The sequence below is a fragment of the Poromitra crassiceps genome, assembly GCF_964638095.1.
Source record: "Poromitra crassiceps genome assembly, chromosome: 20".
Taxonomy (NCBI): Eukaryota; Metazoa; Chordata; class Actinopteri; order Beryciformes; family Melamphaidae; genus Poromitra; species Poromitra crassiceps.
The window spans coordinates 5,273,316-5,290,371 of NC_139637.1; the positions used below are offsets into that span (position 1 = coordinate 5,273,316).

At 44.8% G+C, this 17,056-nt stretch overlaps 1 protein-coding gene and 2 pseudogenes across 3 annotated transcripts; all 3 read left to right on the plus strand.

The window, feature by feature from the left end:
• The first annotated feature begins 211 nt into the window (after positions 1-211).
• On the plus strand, positions 212-9,506 carry ccn5 (cellular communication network factor 5). The gene is made up of 5 exons (XM_083656737.1): positions 212-360; positions 3,634-3,850; positions 5,221-5,469; positions 6,883-7,124; positions 7,927-9,506. The coding sequence occupies exons 1-5, from the start codon at positions 298-300 to the stop codon at positions 8,203-8,205; spliced, it is 1,050 nt and encodes a 349-aa protein (XP_083512863.1). The 5' UTR covers positions 212-297; the 3' UTR covers positions 8,206-9,506.
• A 2,997-nt stretch (positions 9,507-12,503) lies between these two features.
• Positions 12,504-13,496, plus strand: LOC310794505 (P2Y purinoceptor 1 pseudogene; annotated as a pseudogene). The gene has a single exon. The product of its transcript is annotated as a P2Y purinoceptor 1 pseudogene (transcript).
• A 1,550-nt stretch (positions 13,497-15,046) lies between these two features.
• LOC310794506 (P2Y purinoceptor 1 pseudogene) lies at positions 15,047-16,027 on the plus strand (annotated as a pseudogene). The gene has a single exon. The product of its transcript is annotated as a P2Y purinoceptor 1 pseudogene (transcript).
• The last annotated feature ends 1,029 nt before the right edge of the window (positions 16,028-17,056 follow it).

Genomic DNA, 17,056 nt, shown 5'->3' on the forward strand with positions numbered 1-17,056 from the left:
CGGCAGTCAGCCCGTGACATCAGAGTCCGGACTTTATAAATGTCAGCCAGGCACAAGAATGAGCAGTTTAGCAAACAGCTGCACTGGGTAGCACCACCACCAGCATCCTCACACACGGACTGAGCAGCACCACCAGCATCATCACCACACGGACCGAGCAGCACCACCACCAGCATCATCACCACACGGACCGAGCAGCACCACCACCAGCATCATCACACACGGACCGAGCAGCACCACCACCAGCATCATCACCACACGGACCGAGCAGCACCACCCAGAACATCACTGGCCCTGATGGACAGACTACTGTGTGACAATGTGATAGCTTTGGCTCTGCTGCTCTGTGTGGCTACGCAGGTGAGTCCAATCTGTTTCTGCTTCTTCACAGTAGAGTGACTTATGAAGGAGATGGTGTGTGTGTGTGTGTGTGTGTGTGTGTGTGTGTGTGTGTGTGTGTGTGTGTGTGTGTGTGTGTGTGTGTGTGTGTGTGTGTGTGTGTGTGTGTGTGTGTGTGTGTGTGTGTGGGTGTGTGTGTGTGTGTGTGTGTGTGTGTGTGTGTGTGTGTGTGGCGGTGTGTGTGTGTGTGTGTGTGTGTGTGTGTGTGTGTGAGAGAGAGAGAGAGAGAGAGAGAGAGAGAGAGAGAGAGAGAGAGAGAGAGAGAGAGAGAGAGAGAGAGAGAGAGAGAGCAGGAGTGGGAGTTGTGTGACGCAGTGAGGCTGATTCCCTGTGACTTTGCTGGGCTCATTTCATAGTTATTATAATAAAGCTTGTTTTGTGGTTGAACGTAGATGAAGGACAAAGCAAAGCTTCTCTGCGTGCTCCTACATGTAGCTCCATGAGCAGATCATTGCTGCTCTGCTCCTACATGTAACTCCATGAGGAGATCATTGCTGCTCTGATAAGTGAGACAGACTGGGCTGGTCCAGATGCTGCCTGTGGGTTGGCTGCAGCAGATAGCCTACCGGTGTGTTTCCTAAACAAAGTAGTGCCACTAAAAATACATCCACTACATGACCAGGAGAGGGAGTCTGACTTTAAGAATACGAAGAATACTTCCTCTACTTATTATCATTTAGATATGATGATTATGCTGCCCCACATGGAAAGAATCTATATGAACATATATGCAACTATATGCAACCTATATGCAACCTATATGCAGCATATATGAGCATATAGGCCATATATATGCCGCATATAGGTTGCATATAGGCCAGATTTAGGTGCATATATGCGCATATAGGAGCATATAGGCCATATATATGCTGCATATAGGTTGCATATAGGCCAGATTTAGGTGCATATATGCGCATATAGGAGCATATAGGCCATATATATGCCGCATATAGGTTGCATATAGGCCAGATTTAGGTGCATATATGCGCATATAGGAGCATATAGGCCATATATATGCCGCATATAGGTTGCATATAGGCCAGATTTAGGTGCATATATGCGCATATAGGCCACATTTATGCCGCATATAGGTTGCATATAGGCCAGATTCAGGTGCATATAAGTGCATATACCGGGCATATAGGTCTCCTATAGCTTCTTTATATCGACATATAGGTACTATATGTGCACATACAGGGCATATATGTCTCCTATATAGCTTCTTTATATACACATAAAGGCCCTATATGTTCATAATACAGGTCATATAGGTCTCACTTCTTTATATCCACATATAGGCCATATATGTACACAATACAAGGTATATGCCTCCTATATAGGTCATTTACAAATCTGTTTGTATACACTGTGTCATATACCCAGCGAGCACAAAACGTTTTTTCAACGTTGATTTTTAGTTTAAATCTGGGTGATATTGGGTTTGAACGTCTAAGACCTAATTTCACCCTCTTTTCAACCGGCTAAAATGCGGTTACAACGTAAACGTGTAAAAAAACACAATTTGGTTCATCATATTGTTAAAACATTTGTTGTAGTTTGGAATAGAGACAATATTGATAGTGTGTGAATTGGCATTTTATTGTCTTTTATTGTGTAACTGAGAGTTGAAATCTGATCTACACGAAAACTACATTTCAACGCATTTTATGTCACATGAAATATCATAAATATGGGACTATAGGCTATGTGGTGCCAGCAAAAAGCTTCCAGGACACAACTATGGTTAATAGTTTAGCGCAATACTATAAAATAATGAATTCAGTTCCTGCAGCAACGAGCATGCGCAAGTACTTACTAGCTGTGACTGACTACTAGACCAAAGCAAGTCTGCACCGGTCTGCACCAAGTGCGGAACGAGGTGCTCTGGGCACACAGACTATACGAGGCTCTGTGTAGGCCTACCTCCTGAGTCTCTGGTGTTAAATGAAGTTAACCTCTGAAGCCGTACAGCACTATAGATGCACACACACACACAACATCATTTTAGTCTGTTACGATCGTACGCATCACATAAAATAACTTCCCGATCGCTGACAATGTGGTCTACGTTGTGTGCGAGAGAGTATATAATGTGCCCGGCTCTCTGGTTAGTATAAGAAAATGTATAGCTCAGCACTAGAGCGCACGGCTTGAACCTTGGAGAACGGGGTTCGAATCCCGTGTGCGCTGCTATTTTTTATTTATTTAAAATCCTACATATAGGTACATATATGTACATATAGGTTTCCCATATATGGTGCATACATAAAATTGGCCGATTTCCTATATTATATGTACATATAGGTACATATATGTACCTATACATATAGGTACATATATGTACATATAATATAGGAAAACGGCCAATTTTATGTATGCACCATATATGGGGAAACTATATGTGGCCCTATATTAAAACATATAGGGTACATATAGATTCTTTCCATGTGGGGCTGCTGATGCTGCTGCTGCTGCTGCTGCTGCTGATGGTGGTGGTCGATGATGGTGGTGGTGGATGATGATGGTCAACATTATGACTAGAACAAGTTGAGTCTTCGATTATCTAATGACGCTGATGTTCTTGATAGCAGTGGCTGCCACGATGATCATTTTGATTCACACTTGTTCCCAATAGGAATCAGCCAAACCAGTCCTAGCCTCTAGTCTATAGTCTAAGCTGTACCATCCTCTAGTCTAGTCTAAACTGTACCATCCTCTAGTCTAACCTGACCTGGATTATACAATTGGTTTTAAAACATAGATGATTGCAATTACTGCTAGCTGCAGGTCTGGGGGATGGTTCCGTAATACGGATATACTCACAAGAGGGTGAGGTGATGCGTCAGGAGGGACGCACGCGTAAGTGGAGTTTAAAAGAGGACACCGTACCCAGACCTGAGTTTTATGTGTGTGTAGTCATGCTTCTTATATAGTATGTCGGGGGACTAAATATAGATAAATTGATTTATTCTATTATGCAAACCCAATGAGTCCTCTTTAAGTTTTTAGCTCTTTTTGAAACTGCTGCGCCTGTTGCTTAATGCACTTTTTATACTCTTTTTTAAAGTTTTGTTGTGATGCTTTTAAATGTCCATTTTCTTCTCTTCTTTTATTCTTTTATTTTCCTGTCAACCATTTTATGTGAAGCACTTTGAATTGCCTCTGTGTATGAAATGTGCTATACAAATAAACTTGACTTGACTTGACTTGGTGTCGTGTGTCGTCCAATGCTAGGTGTTGTGTCAGCTGTGTGAGAGGCCATGCCGCTGCCTCACTGCCGCCCCCCAGTGCCCGGCCGGCGTGCCGCTGGTGCTGGACGGCTGCCAGTGCTGCCAGGTCTGTGCCAGGCAGCGAGGCGAGCCCTGCACCGACATGTTCCCCTGCGACCACCAGAGGGCACTGCAGTGCGACTACAGCGCCAGCTTCCCCGGAGACGCCGGGGAGTGTCTCAGTGAGTGTCTCTCTCCTATAACAAGCAAACAGCTGTCTGGTCTGCGGGGGCAAGACAGAGGGGAGGACATAACGGGAGGGAGGGAGGGAGGGAGGGGGCGATGACGGAGACTCACTCTGTCTGCATGAGCGGGACAAACAGACAGTTCTGTTTAGAGCGCGCTCAGTCGAGTGTGGCGGCCAGCCGGGAGGCGGGCGGGGGCTTTGACACGAATCCAAAAGGTCTCAACTTGTATTTGCAGCGCGGCTGTTGACACTCCTCTGCTAATGACTGGCCTGTGAGCGTGATAGATTGCAGAGACAACACGGATTGAAAAACAGACTCCTGGGTTTCTCCGTAGAGGCCCCGCTTTCCCATAAAAACGACAGAACCATTGGCAGGGAGGGACAAGCCACTCCTGTGTCCTCACCTCTTAAAGACGCATTCTCTTTCTCATGTTCCTCTGCTCTGTCTCCCCCCCCTCTGCTCTGTCTCCCCCCCTCTGCTCGGTCTCCCCCGCTCTCCCTCTGTCTCCCCCCCTCTGCTCTGTCTCCCCCCCTCTGCTCTGTCTCCCCCCCTCTGCTCTGTCTCCCCCGCTCTCCCTCTGTCTCCCCCCCTGCACCCCTCCACCCTCTGTTCCTCTGCTCTGTCTCCCCCCCTCTGCTCTGTCTCCCCCCCTCTGCTCTGTCTCCCCCCCTGCACCCCTCCACTCTCTGTTCCTCTGCTCTGTCTCCCCCCCTCTGCTCTGTCTCCCCCCCTGCACCACTCCACCCCCTCCCTCTGTCTCCCCCCCTGCACCCCTCCACACTCTCCCTCTGTCTCCCCCCCGCACCCTTCCACCCTCTCCCTCTCATGTTCCTCTGCTCTGTCTCCCCCCCTCTGCTCGGTCTCCCCCCCCGCACCCCTCCACCCTCTGTCTCCTCCCCTGCACCCCTCCCACCTCTGCTCTGTCTCTCCCCCTGCACCCCTCCCACCTCTGCTCTGTCTCGCCCCTGCACCCCTCCACCCTCTGTTCCTCTGCTCTGTCTCCCCCCCTGCACCCCTCCACCCTCTCCCTCTGTCTCTCCCCCTGCACCACCATATCCCTCTGTATCCCCACCCTGCACCCCTCCACCCTCATCATCTCCCTCTGTCTCCCCCCCTGCACCCCTCCACCCTCTCCCTCTGTGTCCCCCCCTGCACCCCTCCACCCTCTCCCTCTGTCTCCCCCCCTGCGCCCCTCCACCCTCTCCCTCTGTCTCCCCCCCTGCACCCCTCCACCCTCTCCCTCTCTTCCTCAGCTTGAGCCTTTTCACTTCCTAACTGGGTTTTCCCACGCCGGGTGTGGCTGCAGTGTACCTCATCCTGGCTGAGAATGCTAAGAGGGCGTCTGTGCTCTTAATACTCAACAGGTCAGGAGGATCTGGGCTGTGAGATGAACGGAGTCACGTACCAGGAAGGCCAGGCCTTCCAGCCCTCCTGTGACACCTACTGCCGCTGCGAGGGCGGAGGGGTGACCTGTGTGCCAACGTGCGCCGTGGACGCCCGTCTGCCCACCCCAGACTGCCCCAGCCCACAGCACCTTCTGCTGCCAGGGAAGTGCTGCAAGGAGTGGGTGTGTGAGAACCTGGAGAACACCGTCATCCAGGATGCCATCACAGGTCAGCTAAGCTAGCTTCTCATGCATGCTTTTATTGATGTTCTGCAGTAGATTCCTCACAAACAGCAGGGAAGATGGAGGCCTCACAGTGGACTCCTGATAGCAAACAGCTTGACCTTACAAGACATTTCAATGGCACCAGATGTGTTTTCACACACCACTGGATGTGTCAATTAAAAATGCTGCTCATTGGTCATCGGTCCGTAAGACAATATTATGCTTCATTTATATGAGTTTTTTCACTTTCCACATGTCTGGAAGCTTTTATTGGGGTAGTTCCTGCATTACATTGGGGTGTGTCTGGCCAAAAGAACTCTCAAAGTCCAAATATAACCCTCATTACTTTGGAAAAGTCAAAACAGGAGGTTTTTTCCCCTAGCCACTCGGTTTCCAAGTTTCATAACAACACCCACAGCTACGCTATGTAACAATTAAACATATGAAGTCAACTGGAGCCTGCAATACTCCAAAAGGGGGAGGCGAGGGAGGTGAACCCACTCCAAAGGCATCTGGAATTTCTAAGACTGTCCGGGACACATGCGAATAGCAAAGGAACATTTTGTTCTATTTGAACGTTCTTGAATTCAAAACCTAAGAAGAATGCTATGCTATGCCAAAAGATCAGCTGATTATTATTATTTGCATGCTATCTTGGAAGGAACTCTTTCAGAGAACAGTGTTGTTGTGAAATTATCGTGAACATCAACAAACGATCAAGACATTAAAGTTACTGGAAGTGAGCGACTGAAGTAAATGAGATACAGTAAGTCAGTGAATTCTGTCTGACCCTCATTCAACTCTTGGTGCTTTGCTGTGTGAGTCACTCCAATCGTCAGTCAAGGCTCCATCATGACATCTGGTTCTTTCTCTATTTTGCCTTGTGATTAAAGATCTGCCACATCATAATGAAGTCTACCTCTCATCATGTCTTCTCTGGTCTTCTTACTCTCATCATGTCTTCTCTGGTCTTCTTACTTTCATCTGGTCTTCTCATCATGTCTTCTCTGGTCTTCTTACTCTCATTATGTCTTCTCTGGTCTTCTCATCATGTCTTCTCTGGTCTTCTTACTCTCATCATGTCTTCTCTGGTCTTCTTACTTTCATCTGGTCTTCTCATCATGTCTTCTCTGGTCTTCTTACTCTCATCATGTCTTCTCTGGTCTTCTCATCATGTGTTCTCTGGTCTTCTTACTCTCATCATGTCTTCTCTGGTCTTCTTACTCTCATCATGTCTTCTCTGGTCTTCTTACTCTCATCATGTCTTCTCTGGTCTTCTCATCATGTCTTCTCTGGTCTTCTTACTCTCATCATGTCTTCTCTGGTCTTCTCATCATGTCTTCTCTGGTCTTCTTACTCTCATCATGTCTTCTCTGGTCTTCTTACTCTCATCATGTCTTCTCTGCTCTTCCTCCAGCCTCGAGAGCTGAAAGGTTGTGGCCAGCTCTCCCCGGTGCCCACCATCCAGACAAGCTGGTCCCAGCTGCCTCCACCTGTAGAGAGCAGAGCACTCATTGGAGCGCCTGTTCGCAGAGCTGCGGCGCTGGAGTCTCCACACGGGTCTCCAACCAGAACCCAGCCTGCAAGCTGCAAATGCAGACGAGGCTTTGTAAGGTGCGGCCCTGTCAGACAGTCCAGCCACCCCCTAGGAGACCCACGGTGAGTTCTTACAAACTTGACTGCATATCCTAACTCTCACCTTACATTTCTCTTTATTACCGATATAGGTAAGTGTCCAAAAACTCTGCAATTGCCTCCAACCTGCTCTGACTGCGGCTGCGACCATATTTGGATTTCCTTTCCACGCCCCCCGTGTTGAATCTGTATGTCTCTGCTGCTGTACGTGTTGAATCTGTATGTCTCTGCTGCTGTATGTGTGGAATCTGTATGTCTCTGCTGCTGTACGTGTTGAATCTGTTTGTCTCTGCTGCTGTACGTGTTGAATCTGCTGAGCTCAAATGCCTGCACCGCTGCCTTTGAAACAATAACAACAGCAGCGCTAGCCGCTAGCTCGTTGCTACACGCTGAAAACGATTGATGTGGATTATTATGCAATGAAGCAGCCTGCATGGTACGTTCGGTGGATGGCTGTAAGTCACAATAGAAAGCGTCCCCAGCCAGACTCTCCCAGCCCCTTTGCTGGGAGAGTCTGGCAAGTGAGACTACGAATGAATTAAATAAAGAAATCATTGCTAATTCTGTACAGAAGTTCTACAGGTTTGCTAGCTAAGCTAGCTAACTTAAGTTGCGCTCCAAAAAACTGACCTCTGGCCCTAAACTAACTTATTTCGGCCTCCAGAGCATCTCTACCTCTGACAAATGTTTGTATGATCTCTAATCTGCATTCACTGTGTGTGTGTGTGTGTGTGTGTGTGTGTGTGTGTGTGTGTGTGTGTGTGTGTGTGTGTGTGTGTGTGTGTGTGTGTGTGTGTGTGTGTGTGTGTGTGTGTGTGTGGGACAGCATGGACGTTGCAAGGCCAGCTACAGGTCACCGGTGCCCATCCGGCTGGTTCACCAGGGCTGCTACAGCACTCGGGTCTACCGGCTCCGTTACTGCGGACAGTGCACAGACTCCCGCTGCTGCACGCCTTACAGGACCCACACCGCTGAGGTGGCCTTCCACTGCCCGACCGGCCGGGTGCTACGGCGCGCTGTGATGATGATCCACTCGTGCGCCTGTCATTACAACTGCCCCTACGCACCGTACAGCAACCCTGCCCTGTGGGGATACAGGCCCTGATCGGTCCAAAGCACTGACTGACTTACAGGCAATGTACACCAGATGCGTTGCGGATACGTTGCGGATCCGGCATCGACTTTCGCCCATGTTAATTGAGGGGCAATACATGCGGTACGAAAAAAGTGACGCACCTGTTCTACTTTTGTTCTATCCCGCGTCTGACAGATTACATGAGTGTGGGTCTGTTCGCTGTGTACATTAGCCCTTACTGACTGATCCTCCATCACTGAAGCTTGTCCACACAGGACAGGATATAGGGAGATAATGTGTCAAGTATTACAGGTCCAGATTGATGTAGGTAATGAACTGTGATCGAGTTGGGATGAAAGTCCTCACAACTGGACAAACCCAGTCTGCACTAAGAACTCACAACTCCACTCCTATACACTCCTGCACCATGTGAAGCCATAACTAGTTTGGGTTAGATTATTATTTTACACTTGGTCCAAGAATGAAAATTATTTAGCAAATCTGGAGAAACAAGGAAGTGAGATTTCCCATCAATTTGGAGTTTTAATACAAATATAGACTTTTGTTGTGGCTCATTATAAACTATGAATTGAGGACAGTTGACCATGATGTCCATGGTAGGCAAAAAGATGTTTTAGTTTTGAAGACATATTTACACTACTGATCTGTAAGTATGACTTTAAGGGCAAATATCACAAATACATAAAAGAAAATCCAGGTATGTATTTGTGGGAAGCAAATGTATTCCACAGAATGACACCAACCTATGTGTTGACAGATAGCCTACTGTTTCCTCATATGTATGAACAATGCAAAGTGTAGCTTGTACATTTGTATCTGTGTGTGTTTGTAGCCAGATGACATTGCACTTATTTTCATTTCCTTCTCTATTTTGTTGTAAATAATTTTAGACAAATACTTCTTATGTAATAGAAATATTCCATGTTGCGTATAGGCCTACATTTTGACACTTACAATGTTTTGTGTGTGTGTGTGTGTGTGTGTGTGTGTGTGTGTGTGTGTGTGTGTGTGTGTGTGTGTGTGTGTGTGTGTGTATTGACACCTTTTTTTTTTACTACCGGTATTCACAGTTTTATATGAACATGTCTGCATTTCCTTTTTTCACTTCCTTTTTCCTCACTCATGGTAAATGCATGACATTGGTGTTTAAATGTCAGATATACTTGTAATTTCTGTATATAGTCTTTTATATACATGTTTATAATATTTCACTTGCTCATTCATCACTTTATTTTTTACTATAACATTGGTATATTTTCCCCCATGCTGGTGAGCACCACAAATGTCATTTTGGGTAGTCCCAATCGAAATGAAGCCAAACTACTCTTTCTTTTTGTTGGTGCCTTTTCTTCTCCTACAGTACGTTCAGTTATGTGGACTCCACTGGATCCACTGTTTAGGCTTAGGACAGTGCACAGTAACAGGTGTGGACTCCACTGGATCTACTGTTTAGGCTTAGGACAGTGCACAGTAACAGGTGTGGACTCCACTGGATCTACTGTTTAGGCTTAGGACAGTGCACAGTAACAGGTGTGGACTCCACTGGATCTACTGTTTAGGCTTAGGACAGTGCACAGTAACAGGTGTGGACTCCACTGGATCTACTGTTTAGGCTTAGGACAGTGCACAGTAACAGGTGTGGTCTCCACTGGATCTACTGTTTAGTTAGGACAGTGCACAGTAACAGGTGTGGACTCCACTGGATCTACTGTTTAGGCTTAGGACAGTGCACAGTAACAGGTGTAGACTCCACTGTTTAGGCTTAGGACAGTGCACAGTAACAGTTATGGACTCCACTGGATCTACTGTTTAGGCTTAGGACAGTGCACAGTAACAGTTATGGACTCCACTGGATCTACTGTTTAGGCTTAGGACAGTGCACAGTAACAGGTGTGGACTCCACTGGATCTACTGTTTAGGCTTAGGACAGTGCACAGTAACAGGTGTGGACTCCACTGGATCTACTGTTTAGGCTTAGGACAGTGCACAGTAACAGTTATGGACTCCACTGGATCTACTGTTTAGGCTTAGGACAGTGCACAGTAACAGGCGTGGACTTCACTGGATCTACTGTTTAGGCTTGGGACAGTGCACAGTAACAGGTGTGGACTCCACTGGATCTACTGTTTAGGCTTAGGACAGTGCACAGTAACAGTTATGTGGACTCCACTGGATCTACTGTTTAGGCTTAGGACAGTGCACAGTAACAGTTATGGACTCAACTGGATCTATTTAGGCTTAGGACAGTGTGCAGTAACAGTTATGTGGACTCCACTGGATCTACTGTTTAGGCTTAGGACAGTGCACAGTAACAGTTATGGACTCCACTGGATCTACTGTTTAGGTTTAGGACAGTGCACAGTAACAGTTATGGACTCCACTGGAACCACTGTTTAGGCTTAGGACAGTGCACAGTAACAGTTATGTGGACTCCACTGGATCTACTGTTTAGGCTTAGGACAGTGCACAGTAACAGTTATGTGGACTCCACTGGATCCACTGTTTAGGCTTAGGACAGTGCGCGAACAGGTGTGGACTCCACTGGATCTACTGTTTAGGCTTAGGACAGTTCACATTAACAGGGACAGTTATGTAGACTCCACTGGATCCACTGTTTAGGCTTAGGACAGTGCACAGTAACAGGTGTGGACTCCACTGGATCTACTGTTTAGGCTTAGGACAGTGCACAGTAACAGTTATGTTACTTATATTAGATTTAATGTAGTTAATACTTGAAGCAATTTCATTGTAACCAGCCTAATTCTTTCAAATGGTGCCATTCAAATTTCAATCAAATGTGGAATTATGAAAATGTATAATGTATTTGATATCCATTTGCAGCAAGTACAAGCCTATGGCAGAGAATTAACAGATCATAAATTGTTCTATGTTCTATTATTGTGAACAATAATAATATTGTTTATTATTATTAATTCTATTATAATTGTTCTATGTTGTTTAGCCAAGATTAATTTCCTCTGACTTTCTGAAAGAGGAAAAGGGTGATGGTGTGCACTGCTATGATTTCAGTGAATATTGATTGATTAGAAATGCCAACATGGATAGAAGGTGGGAGGACTGGATTGCTCGCAGTGGACCACCAGTCTGAAATCTTGCCCTGGTCCCTAAAGTGGACCAGGGTTACACTGTAAGTGGTAATTGGCATAATGAAATGGAGAAACAGAAGAAAAGTCTCACACAACCTACCTACCAAAACAATGTTATTGTCCTTAACCCATTGATACCTGATGCAGCATTTGCGTGTATATCCCTCATTTGTGTGTGTATCCCTTTAAGACCGCGAACCGCGTGACGCGGGGATACAAAAGGGATACACACACAAATGCTGCATCAGGTATCAATGGGTTCAAAAAAGCACAAAATGTGGCAAAAAGCTAAAATATGCATCCAGATGCACATCTTCTTGATCTGATTCTATGGATCAGATGATGCTAATCATGCCTTTCCAAAAAACAACAATAGCGACACCGTTTGTGTGTCATCATTTTCACATGTGAAATGGTTTGACATGTTTAACACATTAATTTCACACCAGTGTTGAATGTGTTAATAGAACACCAACGTGATTTAAAGTCACACCATCACTAACGATGCAATATCATAAAACATACTTCTCATCAAAATATCTTAAAGTACAACAATACATGGCAAATTGAGGTACTCTTCTTTTATTTTTAAATGTGAAATATCACAAAAAACACAAAAAAATGTATTATGGGGGACACTATAAAAAACATGTCAAATTCGGGAAAAATTAGGCAATCGTTACAAAAAAATCCGCCCAACTTCTCCTTTGGTCCACCCATTCATATGGGACTTGTGTGGTGAAAATCACCACACAAGCCACCACAATAACATTAACCCTAACCCGAAGATATTTTACCTTCTATCACTAACGTCGGGTGAAAATCACCCGAACACGTAGCCGGTAGAAAAAAACCATGAATGGGAGCAGGGAAACAAACCTACATGATGTCAGTGAGCATCCTGAAGGTATCTAAGGACCCGCCCACCTCAGACAGCAGCAAGACAATGAAAATCACGTGAATTCAATTGTCCGGGTGAAAATCACCCGACGTTAGTGTTCTAGGGTTAAACGGTCACACGTTCAGTCAATTTCCTGCAACGTGCAAAACTGAAGCAGAGAGAGCAGGGTTTCAAACAGGAAGTCTTCGGTGAAAAAAGTCACCTGTTTTTCTTCCCCCGCTCATAATTCACTTTCCATCTCTAGAAAACACCAGAGCTCCACTGAAAGAGACGGATTAGTACTTTGCTTTTCAGAAGACATGATGAAGAACAACATCTCTTGTAAACTAGAAAGCTTTGACTTTCCATATAAATTCCTGCCTGCTGTTTACACCTTAGTATTCATCGTCGGCCTGATAGCTAATGGTTTGGGATTGAAGTCGTTGCTCCAGAACTGGAAGAAACTGGGGAACATCAACATTTTTGTTCTCAATCTTGGAATCACAGATATTTTGTATCTGCTCACGCTGCCGTTTCTGGTCGCGTACCATGTTTTGGGCAATAAATGGATCTTTGGAGATGTTTTCTGCAAGATAACAAGATTCTTCTTCAACCTGAATCTATATGGCAGCATTGGGTTCCTCACCTGTATCAGTGTGTACAGGTACCTGGCCATTGTCCACCCAATGAGAGTGATGGGAAGAATAACCGTCACCCACTCTGTGGTTATCACGATAATGGTTTGGGTCTTGGTGAGCATTCAAAGTCTTCCAGACATGTTCTTCGACAAGACATATGGAAACAAATTGAAATGTTACGATAGCACTTCTATGTTCTACGTTGAGGATTACCTGAACTACAGCCTTGGATGGACCGTCACTGGATTTTGCATCCCTTTCCTCATCACACTGGGCTGCTATGGACACATGATTGTCATTCTCTGCCGCAGAAACACTATTGATAAGGTACTGAAACAGAGAAGCTTGAAGTTGTTGTTTATTTTGATCATACTCTTCTCTGTTTGTTACATTCCATATTATGTATTGAGAAACCTCAACCTCAGGGCAAGAGTTTTGATAAATCAGGGGTTGTGCCCTGAATGGAACAACCGAGCCTACATTGCTCAACAGATAAGTCGTGGACTTGTGTGTCTGAACAGCGCCCTCAACCCCCTGGTTTACCTCCACGGAAATGAAGACCTTCCAGCTCAGCTCAGACAACTGTTCCAGCAAGCTCGTCAGAAGGTCACACGATCGTCCATCACTCACAGACAAGTTCCAATGGTGGAAAATCACTGCAACTTGCATGTATGAATTGAATGAAATGGAACCTTTCTGTAATGCTTGTAATGTTTTGTCTGTCATTCTCTGAACTCGCTCATCTCTGCATCTTTATAGATATTCTGAGAAGCGCCACTTTTTGTAACAATAATACATTTATTATTATTATTATTATTATTATTATTACCTTTATTATTATTATTATTATTATTATTATTATATAAATAAAGTTATTATTTACTGTAGCCTACTGGATTAATTTATTGTAGTGGATTTAATACATTTACTGTACTGGATTTAATACATTTATTGTACTGGATTTAATACATTTACTGTACTGGATTTTTGCATTTGGCAGATTAGGATCATGTGGCGGAAAAAAACTCAAATCAAGAAATGCATTTCAGTCACATGTCTCGTCACTGTGACCTTTCAGGAAGTGTTGTGGTCGTGGTGAATGTGCTGCATCTGTTCAACAGGAAGTGTATGCCTCATCGTGAATGTAAATAAACAGGATGTAAAGTTGTATGAGCTTCACAAGCTGACAATGACCTTTAAAATACAATAAATAGATCTGCATCAAATATACACCATTGTGTGGATGTGTAAAAGAATTAGGGCCACATGTGAACATTTTATTTTTTATGAATTCAATTTGAGTTCTGAGATTAATCTCTGAATTCTGACTTTAAAGGGATAGTTCACATCTTTTAAAGCCACATCTATTTGCTGCTTGATTGGTAGAGTTATTTCTCAGCACAATCCATGCAAAGTTGGGCAAAAACAAATACAAGTTAAATGGGGTCACACTAGATGTACAATCTGACTGAGGCTCACTGAAATGTTATCCACAGTGCTCACGAAGCCAGCTGCAGGACAGGCGAGGCCACACAGCGTTGAGCTCCAGTAGCGAGCCCGCGCAGTGGGCGAAAGTAGGAATCGAGTGCACGTAGCGCGCGAGATGCCTAGTGTGTTAAACAGTCACACTTTCACTTTCATTTCAAGTCAATTTCATTTAGTGCCACGTGCAAAAATAAAAGATAGCCTCATGAGAGAGCAGGGTTTCAAACAGGAAGTCACATTGTGTTTCTTCCACCGCTCATAATTCAGTTTCCATCTCTATAAACAACATCATCCACTGAAAGAGACGGATGTAGAAAAGTCCCTCTCATACCGACTGATGAGACCAAGCACATCAGAAACACCCACGGGCCGGATGCGAACCCGCGACCTATAAGAATCTGATTGATGTCATGGACTTGACCCCCGTAATCGGTGTCACCCCACTGTGAGGCCATTGATGATGTCGCTGCAGCTGTGAGGTCATCAATGATGTCACTGCAACTGTGAGGTCATCGATGATGTCATACATCTCTCCCTGATGCCCTGTTTGTTGGACTGTTACTTAGTTGATCTGCTACCTTTTCTGCCTGTGTTCCTCCAATAAAGCTTGAAGGACATCTCCGTGGTTCTCATCGGTCATCTAGCGAGTTCCAATTTTAATAATCCAGCACAAAATAAGTGGAAGCTACAACTTCCCTACAACGGATTTTAACGGATTACTTTGCTTTTCAGAAGACACAATGATGAACATCTCTTGTAAACTAGAAAGCTATACCTTTCCACAGAAGTTCCTGCCTGCTGTTTACATCTTAGTATTCATCATTGGCCTGATAGCTAATGGTTTGGGATTGAAGTCGTTGATCCAGAACTGGAAGAAACTGGGGAACATCAACATTTTTGTTCTCAACCTTGGAATCACAGATATTTTGTATCTGCTCACGGTACCGTTTCTGGTCGTGTACCATGTTTTGGTTAATAAATGGATCTTTGGAGATGTTTTCTGCAAGATAACAAGATTCTTCTTCAACCTGAATCTATATGGCAGCATTGGGTTCCTCACCTGTATCAGTGTGTACAGGTACCTGGCCATTGTCCACCCAATGAGAGTGATGGGAAGAATAACCATCACCCACTCTGTGGTTATCACGATACTGGTTTGGGTCTTGGTGAGCATTCAAATCCTCCCAGACATGTTCTTCACCAAGACATATGGAAACAAACAGAAATGTTATGACACCACCTCTACGTTCTACGTTGAGGATTACCTGAACTACAGCCTTGGATGGACCGTCACTGGATTTTGCATCCCTTTCCTCATCACACTGGGCTGCTATGGACACGTGATTGTCATTCTCTGCCGCAGAAACACTATTGATAAGGTACTGAAACAGAGAAGCTTGAAGTTGTTGTTCATTTTGATCCTACTCTTCTCTGTTTGTTACATTCCATATCATGTATTGAAGAACCTCAACCTCTTGGCAAGAATTTTGAAAAATCAGGGGTTGTGCCCTGATTGGAGCAACAGAGCCTACGTTGCTCAACAGATAAGTCGTGGACTTGTGTGTCTGAACAGCGCCCTCAACCCCCTGGTTTACCTCCATGTAAATGAAGACCTTCCAGCTCAGTTCAGACAACTGTTCCAGCAAGCTCGTCAGAAGGTCACGCGATCGTCCATCACTCACAGACAAATTCCAGTGGTGGAAACTCAGTCAACATTTTGACAGTCCTTCTCTTAACTTGCTCATCTCTGTTAAGACCCAGTATAATAGGTGGCTTTTGAGCAGAGAAGCAGGCAAGGCAGTTGAAGATGTAAGAAAGAGTTTTTAATTAAAGGTTCGGTGTGGCTGGTGGTAGAGGCTGGCAGGCATGGTCAGAGCAGGGGTCCATCGGCTGTGGCATGCTGGTAGACAGGCAGGCAGGAGATCCTGGGCATGGAGATGAAGAGATGGTTAGCACAAGCACGGAACAAAGGAGCAAGACTGAATGAGAACTTAGCAGGTTTACACGACTGACGTAGCATTGTCTATAATCCGGCGAAGACTGGATGTCTGGCTGGAGTATATGTAGCCTGGCTGTAGGCTGATTGACATAGCCAGCAGCTGTGCGGGTGACGCCTCCACTCCAGCACACCAGGGTCCAATCTCCTGCAATCAGCACCACACACACACACACACACACACACACACAACACCAAAAGAGAGGGAAAGCCTAGGGGCCAGTTGAGACTGAGGGCGTGACAATCTCTGCTTCTTTGTAAACTGTATTTCTAACTGAGAAGCACAACTTTTTGCAACAATAATACATTTGCTGTACTGGATTTAATAGTTGATTTAATTTGGCCAGGTCTTGCTCGTAAAAGAGATCTTTGATCTCAAGTGACTACCTGGTAAAATAAAGGTTAAATACATAAAATACATAACTGTACTTGGATTTTTGCATTTGGCAGATAGTTGTTATGACATATGGAACAAAGTTCAAATTAAAGACATGAAATGCATTTAAGAAACACAAGTCTTGTCACTGTGACCATTGAAGAAGTGTTGTGAGGGGAGTAGTAGGCACGCTTGCATGTGTTGCATCCATAGATGTCATTCACACTGGGGGTGCTGGGGACATGTCCCCACCACTTTCTGAAATGGCAGATTTGTCCCCATCAGTAATATATATATATATATATATATATATATATATATATATATATATATACAACATATATATATTGTTACAACATGAATTTCGACTTTTATTCT

What these genes read in the sequence shown, in the direction of transcription:
- ccn5 (XM_083656737.1), top strand. Translation starts at nt 298, where the DNA reads ATGGACAGACTACTGTGTGACAATGTGATAGCTTTGGCTCTGCTGCTC. An exon ending in TGCTCTGTGTGGCTACGCAG is followed by an intron (nt 361 to 3,633) that starts GTGAGTCCAATC and finishes GTCCAATGCTAG; the next exon opens with GTGTTGTGTCAGCTGTGTGA. An exon ending in CACCCCCTAGGAGACCCACG is followed by an intron (nt 7,125 to 7,926) that starts GTGAGTTCTTAC and finishes TGTGTGGGACAG; the next exon opens with CATGGACGTTGCAAGGCCAG.